General features: G+C 28.8%; 2 protein-coding genes and 1 long non-coding RNA gene across 3 annotated transcripts; all 3 read right to left on the reverse strand.

The window, feature by feature from the left end:
• Positions 1 to 1,995: 1,995 nt before the first annotated feature.
• Positions 1,996 to 4,168, reverse strand: LOC138342103 (uncharacterized). Its single transcript, XM_069294292.1, has one exon. It carries the CDS (start codon positions 3,223 to 3,225, stop codon positions 1,996 to 1,998), a length of 1,230 nt encoding a protein of 409 aa, XP_069150393.1. The 5' UTR covers positions 3,226 to 4,168.
• Positions 4,169 to 4,819: 651 nt separating this feature from the next.
• On the reverse strand, positions 4,820 to 8,881 carry LOC138341711 (uncharacterized). Its single transcript, XR_011214579.1, has 3 exons — positions 6,773 to 8,881; positions 6,123 to 6,192; positions 4,820 to 5,063 (listed from the first exon to the last, which is right to left on the reverse strand). It is a non-coding gene; the product is annotated as an uncharacterized lncRNA (long non-coding RNA).
• Positions 8,882 to 14,472: 5,591 nt separating this feature from the next.
• LOC101263172 (probable CoA ligase CCL11) lies at positions 14,473 to 16,656 on the reverse strand. Its single transcript, XM_004231582.5, has one exon. It carries the CDS (start codon positions 16,350 to 16,352, stop codon positions 14,694 to 14,696), a length of 1,659 nt encoding a protein of 552 aa, XP_004231630.1. The 5' UTR covers positions 16,353 to 16,656; the 3' UTR covers positions 14,473 to 14,693.
• Between the last annotated feature and the right edge of the window lie 10,332 nt (positions 16,657 to 26,988).

Raw genomic sequence — 26,988 nt, forward strand, 5'->3', positions numbered from 1 at the left:
GTTTATCATGTTTGAATAATGTTATAATAACCATCTTTAGAAAGCTTGCTACAGAAATATTCTTCGAATAAGTATGCCCAGACTATGTCATCCTAAGGTTGAAACCGGTAGGCAGAGAAGGCCGTTTAGGGGAGTAAACAAAGTTGAGGCGCTGTTAGGGTAACTAATCAAAGAAGAAAGTTGTAGTAGTGACCAGACGAGATGATTATTAAATCATTATTTTTGCATAATAAGCAAGTATAATTTATTAAGAGGTTGGAAGGAATAAAATTTTAGTGAAAAATGAAAATAATAAAAATGGAAACATACCTATTAGACGATAATGTTGATTATAAGATATTACTACTCTATATACTAAAAAATTTGAATACTGATATAAAAAGAGAAATTTATAATAAATTATTAACATATGAGATAATAGAAATAACAACCCAAGGTTGGACTGAGTTAACCATACTAAGTATACAAGATGAGCTTTATTATGACATGTATGATTTATATGATGATTTAGATATTGGAGATTAAATATGACTGAATATTGGCTAAGGCGATATGGTAGAAATTACAGGTTAAAAAAAGATTAGATATCCAGATAAATTAAGTAAGCTTTTTAAAATATTATATAAAAAGTTATGATGAATAAAAATAAAAATATTAAAATAAAAAGAACTAAGATAGATAAAAAGGTAAGAAAAATATGAAAAAAATTAAGATCTTTATATATAGAATATGAACTATCACAACTAGTCAAAACAGATAATGATAGAAAAAATCAATTGATAAACATAATTTCAAAAATAGAATATAAATATGTCTGTTATTTGGAAAAACAATATGAACAAAGAAAAATATAAACAACAATTAATAGAAAAAATAATGGAACAAATAACTGAAAAAGAACAAGAATTACAACACAGAAAAAGAAGGTTAGAAGAAAATACATTAGCAGGAGTATGTAATAAATTAAAACTAGCACAAAGAAAAAATATATTAATGTTAGAATTAGAATTAGATTGTCTTGAATATGAATTACAACATAATATAATACATAGATCATAATGAATAAAGAAGAATTTGCAGTAGACGAAAAAACATATGAAAACCAAGATGGAATGATAATAAAAATAGTATTTTCAAATTTAGGAAGAAGATACAAGAGAATAGGAAATAACTTATACTTAATGCTAGAAAAAGAAACAGCAAAATTAGAAGATAGTTTAACAGCTATGGTAAGAATAACAAAAGAAAATGAAGAAATGGATAAATCAAGAGAAATTGAAAAAATAAAAACACAAGCAAAACAAGAAGTACAAAATTTAGAAGAAATAAAAAATACAAGAATAAGTGAATTAGAAAAAGAATTAGCTAGGTTAAAATTATTATATGAAAATAAACAAAAACAAAAAGATAAAGAGCTAGAATTAACAAATGAAATAAAACAAATGGAACAGAAACTAAATGAAGATCTAAAAGATCTAAATGAAGATATTGAAGTAAATGAAATAGACGGAAATGAAAATGACCAACAATCAGAAATAAGTGATATAAGTGAAACATATACAGAAATTCTAGAACAGATAAATAAACCAAAAAAATTAGATGATACCAATGGAGGGGGTGGAAGCAGATTTGTGAATTGAGAGTAGAGAGTAGAGAGAAGATTGTTAGATGAAGGATTGATGATTTTATTTATGAGGGGAAACCCTCTATTTATGCACAAAATTTACAGACTTTTGGCCAAAAATGGCCGACACATACTTTACACTTGGCCTCTTTATATTCGGCCAACACAAGAAAACAAAATACTTACTATTACTACTTTACATAATGGCCTCTTCTTTATTTATGGCCGACATACACACTATTTTCTTTATGACTTTTACAATTGGCTTTTTACAGCCGACACAACACGACAAAAATAAAAACTATTACTTTTTACATATGGCTGATATTCAGCCGACACAAAATTTTAACAAAATACAAAATACTTTTTTTTTATTCGATTTGAACGTCTGGTATGACATTATCTTCTCCTTGACATTTTGAACATATATGGCCGGGATATTTTTGTCCAATAATTTTGCAATATCTTGTCAATAATTCTTCCGAAATAAACCCTTTCCTTAATGCTCTTGTTGTTGGTTTTTGCTCTGGCTTGAGTAGACTAAGTATCCATTGGCGTATCTCTTCCATATCTTGTTCTCTGATTTCTTTAGAATTTGAATATATCATAACTTGCTCTCGTACATAATAGCTCCATACTGAATTTCCGTTTAAATAATTGTTAGTTAGTTCATTTAGGATAGTTGTTATTCCTATAACTCTTTTGTTGGCGTAGAATTCTGGTATCTCAATCTTTTGTATTTCTTGTTGTATTCCGATATCTTCTGGAATTATCATATCTCTGGTCAAACCAATTTTTATAACTTGTATAATTGGTTTTATCTCATCAAATAATATCTCTGCTGGTGCTGAATAAAACTTTATATAAAACAATGTTCCTTTAGTAATTCTTTTATAGTTCATAAAGGCTTTGTATAGCTCTGGTATGGTAGATATTTCATCTCCTGTTTGGGTATAAACTGTATTAAGTAATCCATAACTATAACATGTTTTTACTAGATTTGCATTGGTGCCTGGTTGTGTTATTAACTTATTATATCCTTGTAGCTTTTGGGTTATAAAATCAGTATTAGGGTCTTTGGTAGTTGGAGATCTAGGTGTTGAGTTTAAATAATGTTGGATTTTATAAAGGTTTTCAATATATGAGCGGGTTATGTGGTTGTAGGCTTTTTTATCTTGGTTTAAACTTTCTGAGTAAGTATGTATTTGTGGTGGTATAAATAATGAGTCTTTTTGGTTCTTTGGAATAAATGGTTTATCGAAGATTTTGTTCATATTTAAATTTGTATATCTTATTCCACTGGCTCCTTTTGTTGTAGATGTGCTTGCTGTAGCTGCATTTAAACAAACATTGTCATGGGTTTTATGGAGTTTCCCAACGTCTCCTTCTAGTTCTGGCTTTTTACCGTCCGCCGAACGACGTAGCTCCGCATTTTTAGAGTCATGCTGCTGACTGTTAGCTTTCAGATTTTGTAACTCTTTTCCCATACTGTCCACCTTCGTAGAAAGTGTAGTAATTGCTTTGAGTATTTCTTCTATTGTATCTTGTTCAGTTTGAGTTCCTTTTTCTTGATAGGTAGTCTGCAACAAGGTTCTTGTCATTCTTAATTACTTCAATTGTAAATGTAAAATTTAATATATTCAATACTAATCTCCTTATTTCTTTTGTTGTAACTGAATCTTCTAATTTTTTTGTTATCCACCATTTTACCTGTGTGTTATCTGTTCTTACAATAAATTTATTGTAAACAATATATGGTTCAAATGCTAATAAACATTTATATAATGCGAATAATTCTTTTCTATTTATTTCCCATTTTATTTGTGCTTCTGTATAAGATCCTGAATAATATCTACAATGGTGTTCTATTTTTTCTTTTTCATATTTGTATTTTAAAACTCCTCCGTAACTATGATCACTCGAATCTGTTTCAACAATGTAAGTAAATGTTTTATTTTCATCAGGAAAATATAGTTTTGGTAATTTTTTACATAGATTCTTAATAATTTTTATATGTTTTTTATCTTTATTATCAAAATGATATTCTACATCTTTTTTAAGTTTTTTATGTAATGGTTTTAAATGTTCTGCTAATTTTGGTATATATTCTCTTACCTGGTTTACTAATCCTAGAAAGGATTGTAATTTCTTTTTTGTATCTATATTTTCATCAATATTAATTATTTTTTGTACTATATGAGTTTGCATTTTTATTCCATTTTTATCTATTTGTATTCCTAGAAATTCTATTTGTGATTTCATAATTTCTGCTTTTCTTTTACTCAAACTTATACCTGTATTTTTTACTATATGTATAAATTTTTCCAATAATCTTATATGTTCATCTTGTGTTCTAGAATATAACAATATGTCATCTATATATACAATACAGTTTTCTAGTTGGTTAAAACAGTTATCCATAAAATGTTGGAATCTACCTGGTGCATTTTTATATCCAAAAGGTAAAACATTCCATTCATAGAAACCTTGCGGTACTGTGAATGCTGTTAATTGTTTGGATTCTTCTTCTAGTTTTAGGTAGTAAAATCCTGATTTGCAAACAAATTTGCTAAAATAATTATATCCTTGTATTTGTCTTATTTTTAGTATTTTGTTTGGTATCGGATAATTGTATGTTTTAGTTTTAGCATTTAGATTACGATAATCTATGACCATTCTACTTTTACCTCTTTTTTGTTCACTGTGTTTTATTACTATAAATGCTGGACTTGTATGTTTACTATTGCTTTTTTGTATGTAATTATTTTCTAACAATTCATTTATATGTATTTTAAATTCTTCTAGATCATCAAAGTTATATTTTAATGGTTTCTGTGTTATTATACTATTTTCATCTATTAATTCAATTTTTACTTTTGTCTTATATTTTTTCCATCCTTGTAATGGATCTTCACTATATAATTGTTCTAGTTGTTCATTAATTAATTTGACTTTGTCTATAGCAAATATAATAATTTCTAATTGCGTTATTTGTTTATTATTTATATTTTCCATTTCTTGGTTTATCTTTTCACTTCCTTTTATCCATTCCATAGGTTTTCGTTGTTTATTATTTACTCTTTTTGCTCCTATCTTGTTTCCGCATGGTGTATGTCACGACCCAAAAATGGACGTGATGGCACTCGTCTTATCCCACCAAAACAAGTAAGCCTAAAACTCAACTATTATAATAAAAATGCGGAAAATTTACTATCAACTTACATTATACCCCAAAACCTGGTTGTCACGTGTACAAGCGTCTAAAGTATTACAATCGGATCAAAAGAAAATATAAGTCTCATATGATATTGTTTCTAGAGTAGAACAAAATCATAAACAAGAGTAAGGAGGGATGCTGAGATGACCAACAACTACCTCACAAAATCTCCAGGAAGCCTCGGAAAAGAAGAGAATATATCATAAAGTCCGGGCTAGTAACCTACAAAAATTTGTAGAAGCAAGGGGTGAGTACCAAACCACACGGTACTCAGCAAGTAAACCTCTAAACACAAGCTAAGGCGATGAAATACGGGTACTCCTACCACCCCCAATCGAACCTCCACAACTACAACCTACATAAACATCAGCCTAACCTAACAACTCACAGTTTACATAGAACGTAACTCAACAAAAACATTTAGACAAATTACATATCCTCCACAACAACACTTTAACAAATTAGATATCCTCAATAGCAACACTTCCAAAAATTTACATATCCTCAATAACACACTTCAACAAATCACATATCCTCAACAACAACACTTCAACAAATCACATATCCTCAACAACAACACTTCAACAAATTATATATCCTCAATAACAAGCTCAGTATTCAACAATCACAAGTTCCGCAAAAAGGCAATCACTAGATCAGCAAAACACAATATCAAGTTCACTAATGATAAGTATGTGCAATGTAATGGAATGCAATGTCAAGTATAATGATGCATGTCTGACCTAGTGATACACACCCGCTGTCTCTCAGTCCGGGACCCATGGGGGACATATCTGTCCATGCATCTGTCGCGACGCACGACACGACCCTCGATAATAGTAACCATCACGGCGCGCGATACGTCCCTCGAAATATAGTATCCATCGCGGCGCGCGATACGTCCCTCGAAATGGTACATCCTCTTAAGTACCCATTATTTCTCAATGCACATAACACTTGCCACAACCAATGCCTCGGAATAATGCAGATGACAAGTTCACACATATAATAAGGAGATGACCATTTTCATAACATCGCACAGTTCACAACCACAAAAACATGAAGTTACATAAACAATGATTCAACAAGCCTTCAACCCTTTCTCAACACAACACACATAAACAATTAATCACAATGCATTTTGTTATCCCCATTCTTTTCATCATTAGAATTAATCAATGTGGACAAGTCAACCCATCACCAATCCCGTTACTCCCAACATATACCACAAGGACATACACACATTTCATACACTTAACAAGAGTTTAGAAATCCACTTGCCTCAAATAGTCGAACAATGACTCCAAAACTTGAGCCTTCCTCTTTTGGTTGACTTCCAAACCAATAAAATCTATTCAAATAAATAACCACGATATGATTTCGAAACTAACAACATTCATATTGCTATATCTCTAGCTTACACCCAAAACTCATCCAAATTTATAATAAAATTTCTAAATTTTTATTCAAACCAATTGATCAAATCTCATATTTTTTGAATTTCAAGTTTAGGGTTAAATCTTAATTCTCCGAATAACATAATTATAATGATTTTTATATATCATAATGCACCCACTATTTAACACATATCTCAATATATCAAAACTTGAATCCTAATATGATAATCAAATGAAAATAATTAAAGCCGAAACTAACTGCCCAACACACCAATGGCGGACTACAAAACTATTTGCTGAAACCACTTATTTTCAATGTTCAAATTCATATTTATCGTTCCACTATTAATAATCCTAATCTTGGAGTAATCATTGTCCAATGATTAGGACTAATCATTGTCCAATGATTGAACCATAATACTTATACACATTTATAACCCCAAGTTCACATATTAGTATAAATTATACACGTTTTAACCTAAAAATCTATTCCTAGTTACTCAAAAATTTAATAGAAAGGATAAGAATAATTACCTTGATATCTCGAGATAAAAATATCGTTGTTTCTCCTCCTTTTTCTTTTTCTTTTCTCCCTTTCTTTTCTTTTCTTACCTGCGTATTTTTTTTTCCAGATCGTTCCTTTCTTTCTGTTTCTTTAAGCCATGCGGATTTTTAATAGCCTAGGGCACTTTGCCCCTTTTTTTTTATTATTATTTTATTAATTTATTTAATTAATTCCTTTTCCATTTTTTTAAATTATATATGTATTAAAAGTAACACTTTCTAATAACCTATTTAAATATTTCAAACTTGGCCTATTATTATTAAAAATAAATAAATTACCCGACATTAATTAATTTAGTTAAATGACAATTAAAAATTATCAAAAATGATCTTTTCGGATCCGGGTCATTACAGTGTAGTAAGCCACCAATGTGTTTTTGTTATTATGTGTGGATAATATCCATCTAGAAATGGCATTCCTAATAACATATCTTTTGTAGTAAATTCAAAATTATACATTTCTTCTATTGTTAGTATTTTATCCCATATTTGTATTTTTATATTTTTTGCTTTGTATTTAATCATACTTCCTTCATTGTTAAATCCCGTTACTACCATAGGTGTTTTTAATTTTTCCCATTTATCTTCTGGTAAGCAATTATATTTACATATATTCGCTTCTGCTCCTGTATCTATCATACGGGTATAATATCTGTTGTGATATCCTTCTACTATAATTTTTGCAAGTATAAATATTTTCATTAATCATTTTGTCCTTTTTATAATTATTTTCTTATTTTGACAAGTTATTGTTAATTGTTCATTTTCTATATTGTATGGTTTGACTTTTTCTAACCATTTTATTACTAATGTAATATTATGATTTCCTTTGTATATTTTAAATTGTATTACTAAGGGTATTCCTCCTATAATTATTTCTTTTTCTGTTGTTTCTTCATTCGTGTTCACTATCTCACTAGGTAGTCCAGGGCATGTATGTCCTGTTCTTATAATTTCTTCTTCTAATACTAACTCTCTTGTTATGTAATTTTCTTCTTGTCCTGTATTTATTAATATTTTATATTTTCTTTGGTCTATTATTCCTGTTATGAAATAATGATATGGTGTTATTTCTTCTTTATCTAATAAGCTTTGTGGAATTTCATATTTTCTTTTAGATGTACTCATCCTTGATGAGGTAGCTCTTGTCAATGTATTTGGTACGCTTGAAGTGCTTAATCTTTCTTTTACTATCTCTAAATCTTCTTCTATATCAATTTCTTTATAGCTATAGTCATTATTGTCTATTACAGTAATTATTTTTTCAAAAGGATTTTCTATTTTTATTTTATTAATTTTATTTCTTGCTGTTATTTTATGCTTTGTTGTTAATATATATAAATTTTTACATCTTGCTGTAAATAATTTGCTCCCTGGTGCTAGTTCTATTCCAGACATTTTCCAATATAGAACTAATGATCTATCTATATTTTTATCTGTTAATGATACTGTATAATTAGCACTTATTGTAAACTTAAATTTTTGATATATTAAGTTTCCTTTTACCGCACTAATTATGCTTTTTTCTATAGGGTGTACAATTCTATCATCTGCTAAATATATTTCTATAGGTGTATCTATTCCTTCTCTAAAGCAGGCTTTTATTAATATTTCTGTTCCTCCTAAATGTACATATTTTATTGGTGTTTTAGCTTTTATATCTTGTATTTCTTTGTTTATCATTCTTTTATTTATTATAGGTATATATGCTTTTCCTCTTGTGTATTTACAATCTATGATATGTTCTTTTTGACTAACTACATAGTATTCTTCTTTTTGTCTTTTAAATCAATTTCTTAAAATAGGTATTTCTAGTACTTTTTCAACGCTTAAATCTAACTCTTTTCCTTTTATTTGTTCAAATATCGTATTATCAAATATAATTTTCTGTTCTGATGATTCTTCATCTTGATATTCTTCCTTAGATATTATTTTTATTTCATTTTCAGACATTATATTTCTTCATCTGTTTCGTTATTATCTATGTTAATATTTTCTTCTTCATTCTCAGTTTCTATGTCTGATACTTCATATATACTATCATTTTCACTTAATTCATAATCTATGTACTTTATTTGCATATATTTTTCATTGTCTATTATTAATTCTGCTATTTGTTTTCTTTTTGGATTTTTGAGTAATTTACAATCTTTAGCTATGTGTCCTATCTTTCCACAATTATAACAAGTACATTGGGATATTTTTCTTTTTGGTCTGTATGGTCTTTTTATTTTATGATTTTTTACATAATACATTCGTCTTGGTTGTTTATATTTATATATAGTTTTGTTTTTTCTATAATTTTTATATCTTTTAGATTTTTGTTTTTTAGTTGTGCATCCAAATTGTGGTGCCATTTTATTTTTGCAACATGATAAATTTTTATTTAATACTTTTTTCATTTTTAATTTTTCTTTTTGGTTTTCACATAGTTGTATGAACCATTGATTTAAAAATTTTATTCTAGATCCTAAAGTATCTACCATTCCTTCATTATTCCAATCCTTTATTACGTTTGTACGAAATGGTTCTGGTAATTTTGTATAATATTGTTTTCTTATTTCTTTTGCTTCGTCTAAATTATATTTAGCTTTGTAATAATATTCTTTAAATGCGCAAGTATATTCTTCTAAGTAACACATTTTACATATAGCTAATTTTGTCATAAGTTGTCTATTTATTATTTTTTCTCTATTTTGTTCTCTTATATCTGTAGTCATGCCTCCAAATTCATTTCTTATTGCTGATTCATATTTATCTAGTATATCTATATTTGTTGCTGATGCGGATCCATCCATTTTCTTATCATTTCTAAGTACTTCTAAACTTTCCGAGGGTAGATTTTTTATCCATAATTTTGTTGTTCCTACGAATGTTCTTTCTACGTATCTTGGTGTTTTCGCTGTTTCTATTTTGTTATCTATTAACTGTTTAGACATATTTCCTATCCATAACAATATTGCTTTATTTATATCTGCGATACAATCTAAATCTAAGAAATTGTATTGTTCATTTGCTGGTTTAGGTGTCCAATTTTTATTTAGTCTACTGTTCCATATTGCATTATTTCTGTCTGATTGTTGATAGCTTTCTGTATAATAAGTTGGTGGTGTTCTCCTAGGACTAACTCTAGGACTATTTCTGGGACTATTATCTGGGGTTTTAACTCTTGACGTACTAGGTCTATTCATATCTCCTGTGTTTATTTCTAATTTTTTTGGTTTATTTATCTGTTCTAGAATTTATGTATATGTTTCACTTATATCACTTATTTCTGATTGTTGGTCATTTTCATTTTCGTCTATTTCATTTACTTCAATATCTTCATTTAGATCTTTTAGATCTTCATTTAGTTTCTGTTCCATTTGTTTTATTTCATTTGTTAATTCTAGCTCTTTATCTTTTTATTTTTGTTTATTTTCATATAATAATTTTAACCTAGCTAATTCTTTTTCTAATTCACTTATTCTTGTATTTTTTATTTCTTCTAAATTTTGTACTTTTTGTTTTGCTTGTGTTTTTATTTTTTCAATTTCTCTTGATTTATCTATTTCTTCATTTTCTTTTGTTATTCTTACCATAGCTGTTAAACTATCTTCTAATTTTGCTGTTTCTTTTTCTAGCATTAAGTATAAGTTATTTCCTATTCTCTTGTATCTTCTTCCTAAATTTGAAAATTTATTTTTATTATCATTCCATCTTGGTTTTCATATGTTTTTTCGTCTACTGCAAATTCTTCTTTATTCATTATGATCTATGTATTATATTATGTTGTAATTCATATTCAAGACAATCTAATTCTAATTCTAACATTAATATATTTTTTCTTTGTGCTAGTATTGATTTATTACATACTCCTGCTAATGTATTTTCTTCTAACCTTCTTTTTCTGTGTTGTAATTGTTGTTCTTTTTCAGTTATTTGTTCCATTATTTTTTCTATTAATTGTTGTTTATATTTTTCTTTGTTCATATTGTTTTTTCAAATAACAGACATATTTATATTCTATTTTTGAAATTATGTTTATCAATTGATTTTTTCTATCATTATCTGTTTTGACTAGTTGTAATAGTTCATATTCTATATATAAAGATCTTAATTTTTTCCATATTTTTCTTACCTTTTTATCTATCTTAGTTCTTTTTATTTTAATATTTTTATTTTTATTCATCATAACTTTTTATATAATATTTTAAAAAGCTTACTTAATTTATCTGGATATCTAATCTTTTTTAACCTGTAATTTCTACCATATCGCCTTAGCCAATATTCAGTCATATTTAATCTCCAATATCTAAATCATCATATAAATCATACATGTCATAATAAAGCTCATCTTGTATACTTTGTATGGTTAACTCAGTCCAACCTTGGGTTGTTATTTCTATTATCTCATATGTTAATAATTTATTATAAATTTCTCTTTTTATATCAGTATTCAAATTTTTTAGTATATAGAACTCCATCAGTTCCTATCGACTAATTAATTTGGTGAATTTATTTCTTACAGCTCTGGATCTCGTATAGTGCATGCTTTAATTAGGTAGGTTGTTGAGGACTAATAATAATATAATATAATAATAACATTTATAGTACCAAACTACAGATGTAATGGGTAAAAAGATGAAAAGTAAATTTAAATACATGGATCATATAGTTACAACTTGCTCATAAGTCACACGACTAATACGTCTAATATTAAATAGCCTCTCATTCCATTTTGTGAATTAATGTTCTCTCCTGTTTATAATTAGTTGGACGGTAAAAAAAGATTTTTGTAAATTGAATATTCTCTCTATCTCAATTTATATGACATATTTCTGATTTTGAGATTTAAACTAGTTTATCTTGTACTGTAAATTTTCCATATATCTATTAAATATTTTAAATTGTTAATTATTGTGACTTATAGTACCTTTTAAGTAGTCTACAAATAAATAAATTTCATTATTTTTTTAAAAAAAATTTATGTACAAATTTTCGATCAAACTTAAACTGTTTTATTCTCCAAAAATAAAATGTATCACATAAATTAGACAAAGAGAGTAATATCTTTACATGAAACCCATACACACAAATCATAATAAACATGAATCACCTAAGCACAACAAAGTCTATTTGATTCTCTCATAGAGCCCATACACACAATTGTGCATCGACATAGTATATATATATATATATATATATGTTTCCATTGTTATTGCACCAGGATGGTATCCAATCCAGTAATAGTATGTATTGGTGTGGTATCTGATCCAATAATAGTGTATCAACATAGTACTCGATCCAATAATAATTTATATCGATACGGTATCCTATCTCATGATCAAGCACACAGCACAATCACAACTATAATAAACAATCACCACACGTTAGAGTATGTTATAGTAGGATTAGAGATGTTAATTCTCTAAGAACTAACAAGCTGCGTGTTAAGTTTGTTGCTTTGTAAAGACTTCACTTTAGTGGTTAACACGATAAATTTAATTAACAAAAGATACGTTTTAAAAGAAAACATGTCTGACAAATTGGAAGAAAAAAAAACATAGAAAATATTGCTTTAGGTATCATATTTGAACGAAATGTTATATTTGAAAATCATTGACACTATTATTTGTTTACAAACTAAAAATTACAACTAATTTATTTTAAGAGTTCAGAGAAAAGTAAAAACTTTGCTTTATTTAATTGGTGGGAAAATGTTGTTGTGGTCTTTTTATATTTGTTGTCATAATTGAGCCGCATTAACTGTGGCCATACGGCAGTGTTCTTTTCTTTTTACTATTTGTTTATTTAATAAGTCAAGCAAGTTTATTATTTTTTTATATACTATTGTTAGCATTAAATAACTATAAAATATATTAATAATATCAATTTAGTAAAATATTATGTAAAGATAAATTAATGTAATGAAAAAAAAGAGTAGTATTTAAAATAAATAGAAATAACCCAATTAAATTAACCTTTTATTTAAATTGTTTTAAAATAGTATAATAAAAAAAATACAATAAGTAAAATAAAAGAATTATGAGATAATTTATTAAAATTCCTTGTTTCGAGAAAAAAAAAAGAGTAGACAATTATCAGGTTACTGATGAAATAGCTATCTGGTCACCCATTCTATGTTGTTGAATTATTATCTTAACTACTCCCTTCCTCTTTTTTTTTTTTTTTTTTGGGGGGGGGGGGGGGGGGGGGTGGTCAATAATGAATTTTAAACATCATAAATTCATTGAATTAATTGGTGTATACACTTAAATCTTAAATTTTAAAGAGTAATTAATATTAAAAGTTATAATAATAATATATTTAATGTAACTTATAATTAGATTTAGAGACGGTACGATATAATCTAAGCATTGACTACATCGATCTTTGTGGGGATAAAAAACAGCTCAATATTCTCGGTTCAAAATTTTACTTGTAAAATAGATTAATATTTTACTAAATTAATATATGTGGATCATAAATTATTAGCATTATATTATAAAGATATTATTTAATTAATAAATTAATATTTATTAATTTCAATAATATATTGCGATTCAATATAGGTTAATTTTATTTACATTAAAATCATTATATCTTACTAGTTTATATAATATTTATGGAATTTACATAAAAAATGAATATACATCAAAAATATTAGATCTTATTTAATTATTTGTCATATTTTGTTGAATTTATGTAAAATAACTTCATAAAGTACAATGTACTGCTCCATCTCGCTATTATTTGTTCACTTTTTCTTTTTTTAATTATTTCTAATTACTTATCAATTTTGATAAATCAAAAAATGATAACTTTTTTTACATATTATATTCTTAATTAAATACATTGAAAAAAAATTGAACTTTTTTAAAAATGTTAAGTTTTTAATTCATCTACTTTATAATTAATAGGGATAAAATGATAATCTCACTATATGAGTAATTATTTTTTAATAGGCATGTCAACTAGGATTGTGCACTATTCGGGTTAAATCGAGTAACAAAAATCAAATCAAATCGAATTCTTATTTGAATTGATTTTGGATTAATAAATTACTTTGTTTAGTTTTTTGGTTGGATTTCGGATTTTAAAAAATAAAAATAAAAAACTAATTATCTCTCTCTATCTATCTATCTATATATCTATCTATATAATTGTTTAGAATTAAGTTGGAGTTAACCATTTTTGTTTTATTTGGTTATTGTCTTTCACGATGATTACATTTATATTTTATGCTTGAACATCTATAATAGGTATACTCATAAGCATTGTGTTTTATGTTTTTCTTATTATTCAAATTAGTAGGTATATTTGAGGGATTCAGTACTATTACATTGGTCATGCTATTAATTATTCACATAACTAAATAATTAAAAAAAAAAAAACTTGAACCAAACAAAAGAAAATTAAATCAAATTAAATTTATTTTATATTGAATTGAAGTGGATTCCATTTTTACAAAACTAAAAATCAAAAAATTAGTATAAAACCACCCCAAATAATCAAATACATACCCCCTATGTCAACTCAACTAATTAAAGGCGCATTGAAAGCAATTTATAGTATCTGTTTCTTCACTTTTTCTTTTATTGGTCCCCATCGAGCACAACAGATATTGTGGAGTAAAAAAAATGAATTTTGCAACATACTCAACTTAACAGTTCTTACAAATATTTAAATTAATCAAAACTTTGAAACATAATGACCTGATTTCCTTCTTTAATACTTGTACTATAAATTCATTATTCCTATTACAAAGAATCAAATCAATCCGTTGTACAAATATTTGTTACATACACAACAATAACATTACACATAACAAATTGCACTATATTTTTATTTTTTGAATGAATGAATTCAACTTTGATATATATTATGAAAAAAGAATTTGATTTGCTTACTACATTCGACTAGCAGGTAACGACCCCATACCATTAGCAATCTGTCTTAGAGAAAACTTTTGAATTTTCCCAGTTGCTGTTTTGGGTAGTTCATCCATGAAAATTACCGTCTTGGGTATCATATAATGTGGCAATCTTTCTCTACAGAAATCAATAATTTCCTTCTCTTTCGGTTTAAGTTTCAGTTCCATCTTCAGACTCACGAATGCACAAGGCGTTTCGCCCCAAAATTCATCGGGTCTTGCTACAACTGCTGCCTCATTCACAAAATTGTTTGAATAAAGTACGGATTCTACTTCAACACTGCTTACATTCTCACCACCGCTAATTATAATATCTTTAGATCTATCTTTAATTTCTAAGTACCCATCTGGATGCACAACTGCTACATCCCCTGTATAAAGCCAATTGTTTTTCATACATTTTGATGTAGCTTCTTCATTTTTCAAATAACCCAACATTATACATCCACCTCTTAATACAATTTCACCCATTGTAACGCCATCCCTCTTTACACTAACTCCAGATTCCGGATCCACCACGTCAACCTCCGTCATACCTAAACTCTTAATCCCTTGTCTAGACTTCAATTTTGCCTTCACATTCGCAGATAATTTGTTCCATTTTGGTTTCCAAATACAAGATACGACTACCCCTGCCACCTCTGTCATCCCATACCCGTGATTCACTATGAATCCTAAGGATTCGACACGAAGGACAATGGTGGCAGGGGGAGGAGCCCCACCAGTACGGAAGTGGACGGGGTTTTGTAATGGCTTAGCACAGGGGGAATTGGCTAGCATAGTGAGTACCACAGGTGCACCACACATATGTGTGACATTATATTTGTTGATAGCATGAAAAACAACATTAGCATCGAATTTTCGAAGACAAATGTTGGTCCCACCAACAACAGCCATACCCCATGTGTAACTCCATCCATTGGAATGGAACATTGGGAGGGTCCATAGATACACTGGCTGACTTGGTACAGACCAATCTATTAACGAATCAACTGTGATGATAAAAAGAGATCTATGAGAATGTACCACTCCTTTAGGTGAGGATGTTGTTCCAGAAGTGTAGTTCAACGTCATCGCATCCCGATCATTCTCAGGTCGAATCCAATTGAAATTCAAATCCCCCTTCGCCAACATAGCATCATAAGTATCACAGTGATCGAAATCCAAGTTTGTTGAAAACGGAACAGAGTTTTCATCTTCTATTAGGACAAGAATTGGAGTGTCGACATCAGATGGAAACAATGAAATCGACTGAAGTACCAAAGGATATAGCTGGTAATCAACAAACAAGAGCTTCGATTCACTATGTTGGAGCAGAACAGAGACGGTTTTGGCATCGAGACGAGTGTTGATGTTGTTGAGTACAGCACCAGCCATTGGAACAGCAAATTGAAGCTCTAACGTTGCGGGAATATTAGGAGCTAAAACCGAAACAACTTGGCCTTTTTTGATACCAATGAGGGTTGAAATTGAGGAAGCGAGGAGTAAACATCGAGTGAATGTTTGAGACCAGGTGTATGTAGTGGAGTTACAGACAATGGAAACACTATCCCCATAAGCTACAGCAGCTCTTTCCAAGAATGTTAATGGTGTAAGAGGAGATGAATTGACAGAACTTGGTTTCAATTGATCCATATGTATAGACCTGTCTCTTTCTTCTAACAGGTTTTGTAGATGATACAAAGTGTGTTTGTAGATGGAAGAATTGTAAGTTTTTTTTATTATATTTCTGTGTGTTTATAGAGGGTTGAAATTTATTGCATTGAGGAGAGTTTAGTTGAGGTAGAAATAGAATATGGAGTGTATAATTATTGCTGGCTATCATAAATTCTCACAACTATTCTTAATTCTTTAGCTTTAATTTAGAGGTAGACGAACTGCAAATGCACCCACACCATGTGTAAGTATAACTCCCAACAATATCATCTTGCTGTACTCATGCATCATTAACCAAACTTCAAACAGGACCATGTGTTCTCACAAAGATAATAAAAAGAAACAGAACAGCATACCCTTTTGCTTCAATTTGAGTTCGACTCTACCTTCAATTTGGATTCTTGAACGCTACTCAACTCTAAATCTCAGTTCATGCTACAATATCAAATATCTCATAAATTATGTGATATTCATAGATCAACACTTCGAATATTCAACGAATTCATGGAATATATTCATAAAGAAATCAAATTCAAATCACTCTAGTTTGAGAAATACGTCGAAATCACGAAAAATTTTAAGAGAGAAGAATTAAGGGAGGAGCAGAATTGTACCCGAAATGTTTTCTTCATAATTTATTTTTGTGATTGCAATTTATTTTTGTCACTTTAAAATATTTTGCAAACGACATGAATTTTTAGTTTCATTCTCGAACTATTAAAGCTTTAAAAACACTCATTTACTAGACTAACTTAATTTAAATATACTCTTAGTCTGGCAACATGAGTGAACTACACCTTTAAATTCCCACCAAGTTTAAAGATATTTCCAAACACTTTTTTCAACTTTTTATTAAGAGTAGCATACTCTTACAAGAATTTGAGATCACTTGTTATGTCGTGTTGTATATCAGGAATATCTTAGTTAGTCAAATAGAGAGATGTTTTCAAGACTGTCAATAGTTCAGAGATGAAACTATTGATTTACGCTAAATTGAGAGATATTTTTAAGACTATCAATAATTCAAAGATGAAACTATTAGTTTGCATTAAATTGAAAAGTGTTTTCAATATTTCTCTTATTTATATTTGGCATTTGACATATTCATTGATGGACGAGACTATTTTGTATCACCATCTCCTATTAATTGTTGTTTAATAATAGATCTTATTTTTGAAAAATAAGTAATTAATGCTATTTTTTTTAAATGTATTTAAAATGATAAGTATAAGTAAACATTTATTTATAAAATATCAGACAGATAAAAGTGAAAAAAAGGAACATTGAAATAACCGCAGGAAGTTCTTTCTCACCAATATGATTTATGCGCTCTTTGATCAATGATATTTTTTACTTGTTCATTTTACAAATTGAGAAAGAATAAAAAAAGTTTATCTATGTAATTACTAATCGGACGTACAGTGCAGTAGGGGGTGCACACAATTTCTCACAAATAATTATACCCGCTATTAATCACGCACTCTCCACGTGGCATTCATTTTGTCATAATCATTTTCTTTAAATCAAAGGTTTACTTTTAGAGTAGTTTCTTTGTTATTCCATTTCTATTTGCTTGTTATAGGCTAACATTTGTTATAATTTAAAATTTATTAAATATTAATGTATAAAATAATTCAAATTATATTAGACTAATGAATAAATAAATATTATGAATTAATATAATTGATTCAATTATAGAAATCCAATAGATAAGAATTAGTATGGAAAAATTATGAGGTTAGGCAAATATATGTTGGTTAATTAGCTAACATAGTTATGTTTTGCATTGACTACAATTTGGAACTTATTTCTAGGTAGAATTATATTCTTCTCTCTCGCCTCTCTCTCTCTTTCTCTCTTGCATCTCTCCACTCTCTCTGAAATGTCACTCGTCACTCTCCTCTTTTTCTCCCTGCCCAATCTCTCTCTCGCTTCTCTTCTGTCAATCTCTCTCTCGCTCTATACAAACTTTGTATAAAGCGAAAGAGGCGGGATGTACAAATACAAATGCATATTTCACCGTCATATACACTTAAAAAATTATACAAATACAAATCTTTTGTTGCCCAGTTCTATTTTATCTTTCTCTCTCTTTATACAAACACATATTATATAAATACTATGTATAATTTGTATTTGTATAAAATGAGAGAGAATGTATATGCAAAGACAAAGTTTTTAACTCGAATCGGTTATACACGAATTCAAATTGCAGTTACACATATACAACAATTGAACTGATATATATATATATATATATATATATATATACTATTTTTGTCTCTCGCTCGCCTCTCTCCTCCTCTTCCAATCTCTCTCATCAGATGTACGAAATACATATGTATACCTACTACATATATATAAGTATTTTGATAAATATACATATACAGTTCGTCTCTCTCCATTCTCTCCCCTTTCTCGCTCGCCTCTCTCCTCCATCTCTCAATCTCGCTCGTCACTCTCCTATCTATAACATGTAGCTATAAATCGTAATTAAAAATTATAGGTATGGAACATATTTAAGCCATTTTGAAGTGACTATATGTGAAAATTCACAATTAATTAAAGTTTAAATTGATTGATTGAGCTACAATAGATGAGCTTAGTTTACTAAGTTCAATGACATCTCATCCTAGAAGTCCATTTTGGTGTCATGTGTCAAATAATGTGGCATGCAAAGTCAAACAAAGAAGCAAATATAATCATGTCATGTGTCAAACCGACAATCCCACTTCATAAGTTCAATATGTCATGTCACTTAAATTTGATTGGTCGAAAGGAAACGTGTTCCTATCACAACTCATATATTTAACAACTATAAATAGGGCTCCTTATAATTTAGAAAATGGATTAGAATTTTAACAAGAAGCAAAGAGAACTCGTGAATCAAAAGTCACATATTTCTCTACAAGTTCAAGAAAGATTAAGATTAAGACTATCAGATTCAAGAACAAGCTTGAAGTTCTTGAATTCAAGTAGAAGTTAACATCAAGATAAAGTTCAAGTTCGTCGAAGATTCAAGAACAAGCTACAAAACCCTTGAATCCAATATCAAGGTCATCAAGTTTAAGTCCATATCAAATTCATCAAATCCGGTAATTCAATATTTATGTCATTTAACTTTGGGTGTATACAAGACTACAAGTAGACAACTAAATGTGTATAAAGTTGAACAAGTATACACATGGGTTTTATGTGACATAATACACGTAGTATACCACATAGGACACATATTGTCATGTAAAGATAACACGGAGGATATTTGTGTCTATTTATTTAAATTTATACAACTTTAAGTGACTGCTTCTGCATACCCAAAATTAAAGAACACAAATATAAAATAAGATCGACTAAATTGAAGAACATATATATACTATATCTATTATTATTTGTTAACTTAGATGGACCTCTAAACGAAAATGTGAATCTTTAGTCTCCAAAGCTAACTTGTTTAGTTTTTTATTGCTTTAATTACCAAATGATTAATGAGTTTAGTTAAATTTACATCACCTTTGATGTCCGAAGATAATAACTCATATGATCATTTAATTTTAAATAGTTTACTTAAAGATCATTACTTTGTTTTATAACTCAAAATTCACTCAACTATTGAGATTTCATTTAATTAAAATGTCACTTAACTATCGTCTTTCACTTATAAAGTCAACTATTGATGTTTCCTTTAGGAAATTACTCAACCAACTTAAAAACCTTTTCATTAAATTTTGTTAAAATTATTCTTTTAAACTATTTTTAAACAAATAATAAGATATACATTTTAATTATTTTATTAATTTAACATTCAATAGTAACACCTAACATTTTATTCGCAAATTAAAATCGATATGAATCTCTCGACCCCTTCACAAAAATCAACGGTACTTAAATGTTGGATATACTTTACAATTGATGAAACAGTTTATTACGTGATAAAAAAGAATTAGCCATCGTCCCATGCCATACTATAATACTCATGCATTATTGCATATTATCTTTTTCAAATTAAATTCAACCAAATAATTGTAATACGTAAACAAGATAATTAAAATGGATACTTATTATTTTTTTTAAAAAAAGATAGGTTAAAATAAAAATTAAATTTCAAATTTTTTTTATTTAAGTTGGTTAGATGACGACTCTTGATGTCTGATTAATTCAATGTGAAGATTTTAAGGTATAAAAGAAAAGTTCCAGTTTGGATTTGTAAAAGCTTTGGAAAGTGATTTTAGAGGAACTTTCACATATATTCAATCAAAAATCGACTAATTATTCTTCATAGCTATAATTTGATACTTACAATTTGTGCCTACATGTTATAGGATGGAGAGAGGCGAGTGAGACCGGGAAAGAGAAGAGAGGTGAGCGAGAGAGGACAAAGAGTGGGAGAGAGGTGAATTGTATATGTATATCAGTTAGATAATTGTATATTTTACATATGCTTTGTATATATGGCAAGCGAGATTAGGAGAGGAAAGAGAGAGGTGAGCCCTGACTCTTTAGAAAGTATACAAGTGTTGAAAGAGTGAAGTCTGGGGACAACGGTAAATTTGGAGAGGGAGGAGAGGGGCGAGCAATATTGGGAGAAGAAGGAGAGAGGCGAGAGAGGATAGAGGCGAGTGAGAGAGGACAATAATTTGTATAATTCGCATCTCGTTTGTATAATTTGCAGGTACGTTTGTATAATTCATGTGTTTTTGTATAATTGAGAAATATAAAGTCTGAAATTATACAAATATAATAAAACTCGAAATAACAAATTGATAAAAATATAAATATATGAACTTTATACAATTATACAAAATATATTATACACATTATATTATATAAATCATATCATACAAAATCCAAAAACTACACGTTTATACAAACTTTTAAAAGTTATACACAAAAAGATTGAATGTACATGATGTCAAAACTGAAAAATCAATGAAAATCATCGTCGTATACAAATACAAACAATCGTATATAAATACAAATAAAACAAAGAATTATTAGCTGTGAATTATACAAATTTGGCGAATTATACATATACAAACATGACTAACTATACAAATTCAAGTAGGGCCATGTAATTAATGTATAATACCAATCGTTAGTGATAATTATAACAAATTATAGCTATGATAAATGATTATGTATTATAAATTTGTTTTACCGCGTAATTTCCTTGATTTTTAATATAATAGAATTTGGAATTTGGGCAAAAACTGATAACTCATTCCAAACATCTTCAAAATGGGTCCAAGGCCCAAAAGCACTTAAGCTACAAGATTTTCGAAGTTCCCAATAAATGGTTGAAGTTCTAAGCCCCAAAACTTATTTCTAAACCAAAAAACAAAGGGATTCTAAATATATTGTATATATTTATACAATATAAATTTAATATATATTTGATGACTAATTATGTAAAAAAGATATATATATTTATATATATATTGGTACACAACGTTTATTTATTATTATATGTTGTATATGCAATGCATCTCTATTATATATATCGTATAATCACGTATATATAATGTATAAAAAATGTATCCACATTGCCATACACAAAATCAAATATTAACCAGGCTTGCTTCTTCATCAATATTCCTGGAAGAACATGGTCCTAGCTCAAGTCAGTCATTCCCTCTCCCACACTCTCATTACAATCCTAAATACCAACAATAATTTTCTAAAAAATCAGTGAAAACACAGTTATATTAATTAATACCCTTTTGGTTCTTGAAAGAAAATTTAAAAGTTTGACCTAACTCCCACTACGATGAGATACGGATCCATGCTAACGTGTTGGATTCGTATTTGGTGTCATATTATTTGTTCAGATAAAATTTAAATGCTCTTGGACAATATATTCTTATTACTAACAAATACGAGTGTGCATCGGTCGACTCGGTTCAGTTTTATATATTATTGGTTCTATTGGTTTTTGGTTTTTTAATATTTCAAATCAATAAGATATTTTTAACGGTTTTGGTCCTTAATAATGCGATTTTCGATTTAACCAATATGAAAATACTTATAAAATAAATATATGACTTTTCTAATAAATTTGATTAAAAAAAAATAATAATGTAACTTTACAAATGATCATAAAATAGAAACAATAAACTAACAAACATGAAAAAAAAAAACTATACAAGTGTAACACAAAGAGAAATTAAGAAAAATAAGGTTCTTACTTTAGATTTTAACGTTTTGTATGATGTGAGATTGTGAACTCAAAGTCATTGTGAAGCGTAAATTGAAGGTTAAAGGACATATATAGTAACTAGTAAGATATTGAAATTACAATATAATATTTATGTACATGTAAAAGTAGTAAAATTACTAATATTAATGGGTTATGATTTGCCCAGTACCCAATATTAAAATTCAATATCGAACCGATAACCCAATAATTTTTTCTATAAAACATTAAAAATTATTAACTCAATACCCCAATAACAACAAATCGATAACACTTTATAGGTTTGACTTTTATACACTCCTACTAACAAACACTAGAAAATAATAACAAACTTACTTATTTTCAAAAAAAAAAAAATTCTCTAAAAACATTTTCCTTCCCAAGAAATAAACTCTCAAGTCTTTTTCTCCCAAGAAAATTAAATTGTATGTTCCCATACTTTGTGTTATATTATATTAATTATAGTTGTAGCACATATTTCGTTTGCGTTAATGTTCGTTGTTTAGACTGGAACTATCTTTTCTTATTTGGTATATAATATAATATGTTTGGCCATAGATTTTTAAATATTTTTGGCAAATATTATTTAGCGAAAAATTAGGTGAAATTTTACCATGTGTTTGGTCATAGTATTTGGGAAACATATTTCACTTTTTTAGTAAATATGATGTATACCCTATAGGTTTTAAGAACTACCAAAACTAATATAAGTTTGTATAACAAGTCAATTGGATCATCGTTGCAATTAGTGTCCATGACACTGGAGTAATGTGGTAGTTTGGAGTGAGTGCACAAACATATTCCATACATAATGAAGTAGACAAAGCACATGATTTTGTTACCCTGAGCCTATTGTTCATCATGAATATTTCATCACTACTTTGGTATTCACATAAAAAATGATGGAAGACAACGCAAACCACTATTATAGGAGGTGTTTTTGTAAAAAATAAAAGTTTGATGTATAAAATTTCAATTTATAAAAGATTCCAAATAATAAGATTTGATCCAAATAATTAAAAAAATAATATTTAAAAATTTAAAATAATTTTCAAATAGTGACAAATTATATAAACAAACATTATTTGCACCCAAATATCACCAACCATGAAAGAAAATTTCGTGAACTAGCCAAATAATTGTAGATATTTACTACAATTTGTCAAAAGCATTCAGTTTGACCAATAACGTGGAGATAAATTTTCAAAACAAGGGAGCTACGGCTAATACAATATACCTAACTCGATTTTTTTATCGTATAATTATAATACTCTTCCTATATAAGTCACTATATTATGTGTCACCCAAAGATAACTAATATCTAAGATTGAAATAATCAATCATCACACAAGATTAACAAAATAATTTTTAATCAATGATAAATCACATCATTAAGGATTGGAAAAAAATATAATAGGAAAGACGCAAATTAATATAGTTCGTTGTGTTAATCTACATTAACAAACTATATCAGATAGGATGAACAATTTACTATTTAAAGAATAATACAAAAAAGTTTGAAAAATATTATCCTTTTCTAAAGTATCGCATCGAATGAAAAAATTATATATATTAATGTTCTAACTCTTTCAATACCGGAGAGCTGTTGTGTTTTAATCCCTCTCTCCTTCTGTTTTAGCTAAAGTTTTAATTTCTTAATATAAATTTATCTGTCAATATAATAATTTATTAAAGATAGATTTACTCTTTAGATGATCATCAGTAATCTTGATCTACAAAGCATGAAGAGGATAGCTAATTATAATGTATATTAATGATTAATAATATTTTATGTTGGACACGTCAGGGCTCATCCAACGATTTTTAAAAAAAGTATATATTAATGATCAACTATACCAATAACGTGAAAGTGGCAAGGAAAAATAAAAGAAGTAAACGAACCATGGTTAGTAATGGCTATCATATTTACTTGAGCAACTTTCACGTATAATAAATATAATGTAACGACCTGTTTAGTCGTTTTGGCAGCAGATTTTATTTCTGAAAAAAAAAACAGGCTGAGACGACGGACGCCACGACGGACCGTCGCAGGGTCTCGTTTCAAAACACTTAGAAAATCTGAAATTGGGTACTGAAAATCGACTCTCTGAACTTCGTAACGAAATGGCAGGACGGACCGTCACAGGTGTGACGGACCGTCACAGACTCCTTGGAAGAAATTGAGTCTCTGAACCTTGCGACGACCTGCAGGACGGACCGTCTGTAATAACCCAGAAGTTTTTTTTAAAAAAAAATTGAACATTCATCTAACTAGAGTGAATTAATTGGTGGTTATTTTTGAATAATTAAGTTAATTTGTGACTAATGAACTAAGTCCCTAATTTATTTAATGACCTATACTACTTGACCCATTTATATTAAAATAAGTAGTAGTAGGGTTTGCCAATTTAAAATATAATAAATTGAGAGACAAACAAAAAGAAACTTGAGGAGAACTCTCGGCCGTAGCAAGGGCAGCGATAACGACATTTTGAGAGTCACCTGTGCAATTAAGGTAATCATTCGAATTGAATGAATATAGATTTCTAAGATAGAATTTTTTTTAATTATTGTTGGAAGTTTCTTTTATTCAAGATTTAGTGGGAAAATAGATGATTGTGAATTAATGTTAACCTACAGATTAGTTAATTACTATGCCTGGAAAAGTTTGACATTTTATTTCATGTTGCTTTGTATACGTGTAAGGCTAAGTGAAACAAATTTCATGATTTTCTTATTGTTTTACAGTTATAAATTAAATCCTTGTTTTTAAAGAATGAAGGTAATTGTCCAAGAAAACAACAAAAGGAAAAATAAAGTAAATTATCTATAAGTTTGCACGTTAAATTCATCGGAATTCATGACCCTTTATACTTGAGTTATCCCTTATATACTGGTATACATATATAAAATTGAATGTTGAGTGTATTATATTTTTTGAAACTATTAGGGTGGTAGTGTTTGGAGAAGATATGACTTAACTAGACTTGGAATTTGAAGGAGATTGAAAGAGCAAACATGTTAATTGGTATCAAGATTTACGAACTTGATTATAAATTTAAGTGAGTTTTTAGGTCAAGGTTAAACATATAATAATATAAGTGTTGTTAGTTATGAAACCTTATTGTGAATATATATTTGAATAGATTGCTTTGAGTTGGAAGTTTAACGAAAAGGAAAGGCTCAAGTCCCCGGAGTGATCGTTTGACTAATTGAGGCAAGTGGATTTCTAAACTCTTGTTAAGTGTATGAAATGTGTGTATGTCCTTGTGGTATATGTTAGGAGTAACGGGATTGGTGATGGGTTGACTTGTCCACATTGATTAATTCTAATGATGAAAAGAATGGGGATAACAAAAGGCAATGTGATTAATTGTTTATGTCTATTGTGTTGAGAAAGGGTTGAAGGCTTGTTGAATCATTGTTGATGTAACTTCATGTTTGTGTGGTTGTGAACTGTGTGATGTTATGAAAATGGTCATCTCCTCATTATATGTGTGAACTTGTCATCTGCATTATTCTGAGGCATTGGTTGTGACAAGTGTTATGTGCATTGAGAAAGAATGGGTACTTAAGAGGATGTACCATTTCGAGGGACGTATCGCGCGCCGCGATGGATACTATATTTCGAGGGACGTATCGCGCGCCGCGATGGATACTATATTTCGAGGGACGTATCGCGCGCCGCGATGGATACTATATTTCGAGGGACGTATTGCGCGCCGCGATGGTTACTATTATCGAGGATCGTGTCGTGCGCCGCGACAGATGCATGGACAGATATGTTCCCCTATGGGTCCCGGACTGAGAGACAGCGGGTGTGTATCACTATGTCAGACATACATCATTATACTTGACATTGCATTCCATTACATTGCACATACTTATCATTAGTGAACTTGATATTGTGTTTTGCTGATCTAGTGATTGCCTTTTTGCGGAACTTGTGATTGTTGAATACTGAGCTTGTTATTGAGGATATATAATTTGTTGAAGTGTTGTTGTTGAGGATATGTAATTTGTTGAAGTGTGTTATTGAGGATATGTAAATTTGTGGAAGTGTTGCTATTGAGGATATCTAATTTGTTTAAGTGTTGATGTTGAGGATATGTAATTTGTTAAAGTGTTGTTGTGGAGGATATGTAATTTGTCTAAATGTTTTTGTTGAGTTACGTTCTATGTAAACTGTGAGTTGTTAGGTTGGGCTGATGTTTATGCAGGTTGTAGTTGTGGAGGTTCGGTTGGGGGTGGTAGGAGTACCCGTATTTCATCCCCTTAGCTTGTGTTAGAGGTTTACTTGCTGAGTACCGTGTGGTTTGGTACTCACCCCTTGCTTCTACAAATTTTTGTAGGTTACTAGCCCGGACTTTTATGATATATTCTCTTCTTTTCCGAGGCTTCCTGGAGATTTTGTGAGGTAGTTGT

The sequence above is a fragment of the Solanum lycopersicum genome, chromosome 2, assembly GCF_036512215.1.
Source record: "Solanum lycopersicum chromosome 2, SLM_r2.1".
NCBI classification, from domain to species: Eukaryota; Viridiplantae; Streptophyta; class Magnoliopsida; order Solanales; family Solanaceae; genus Solanum; species Solanum lycopersicum.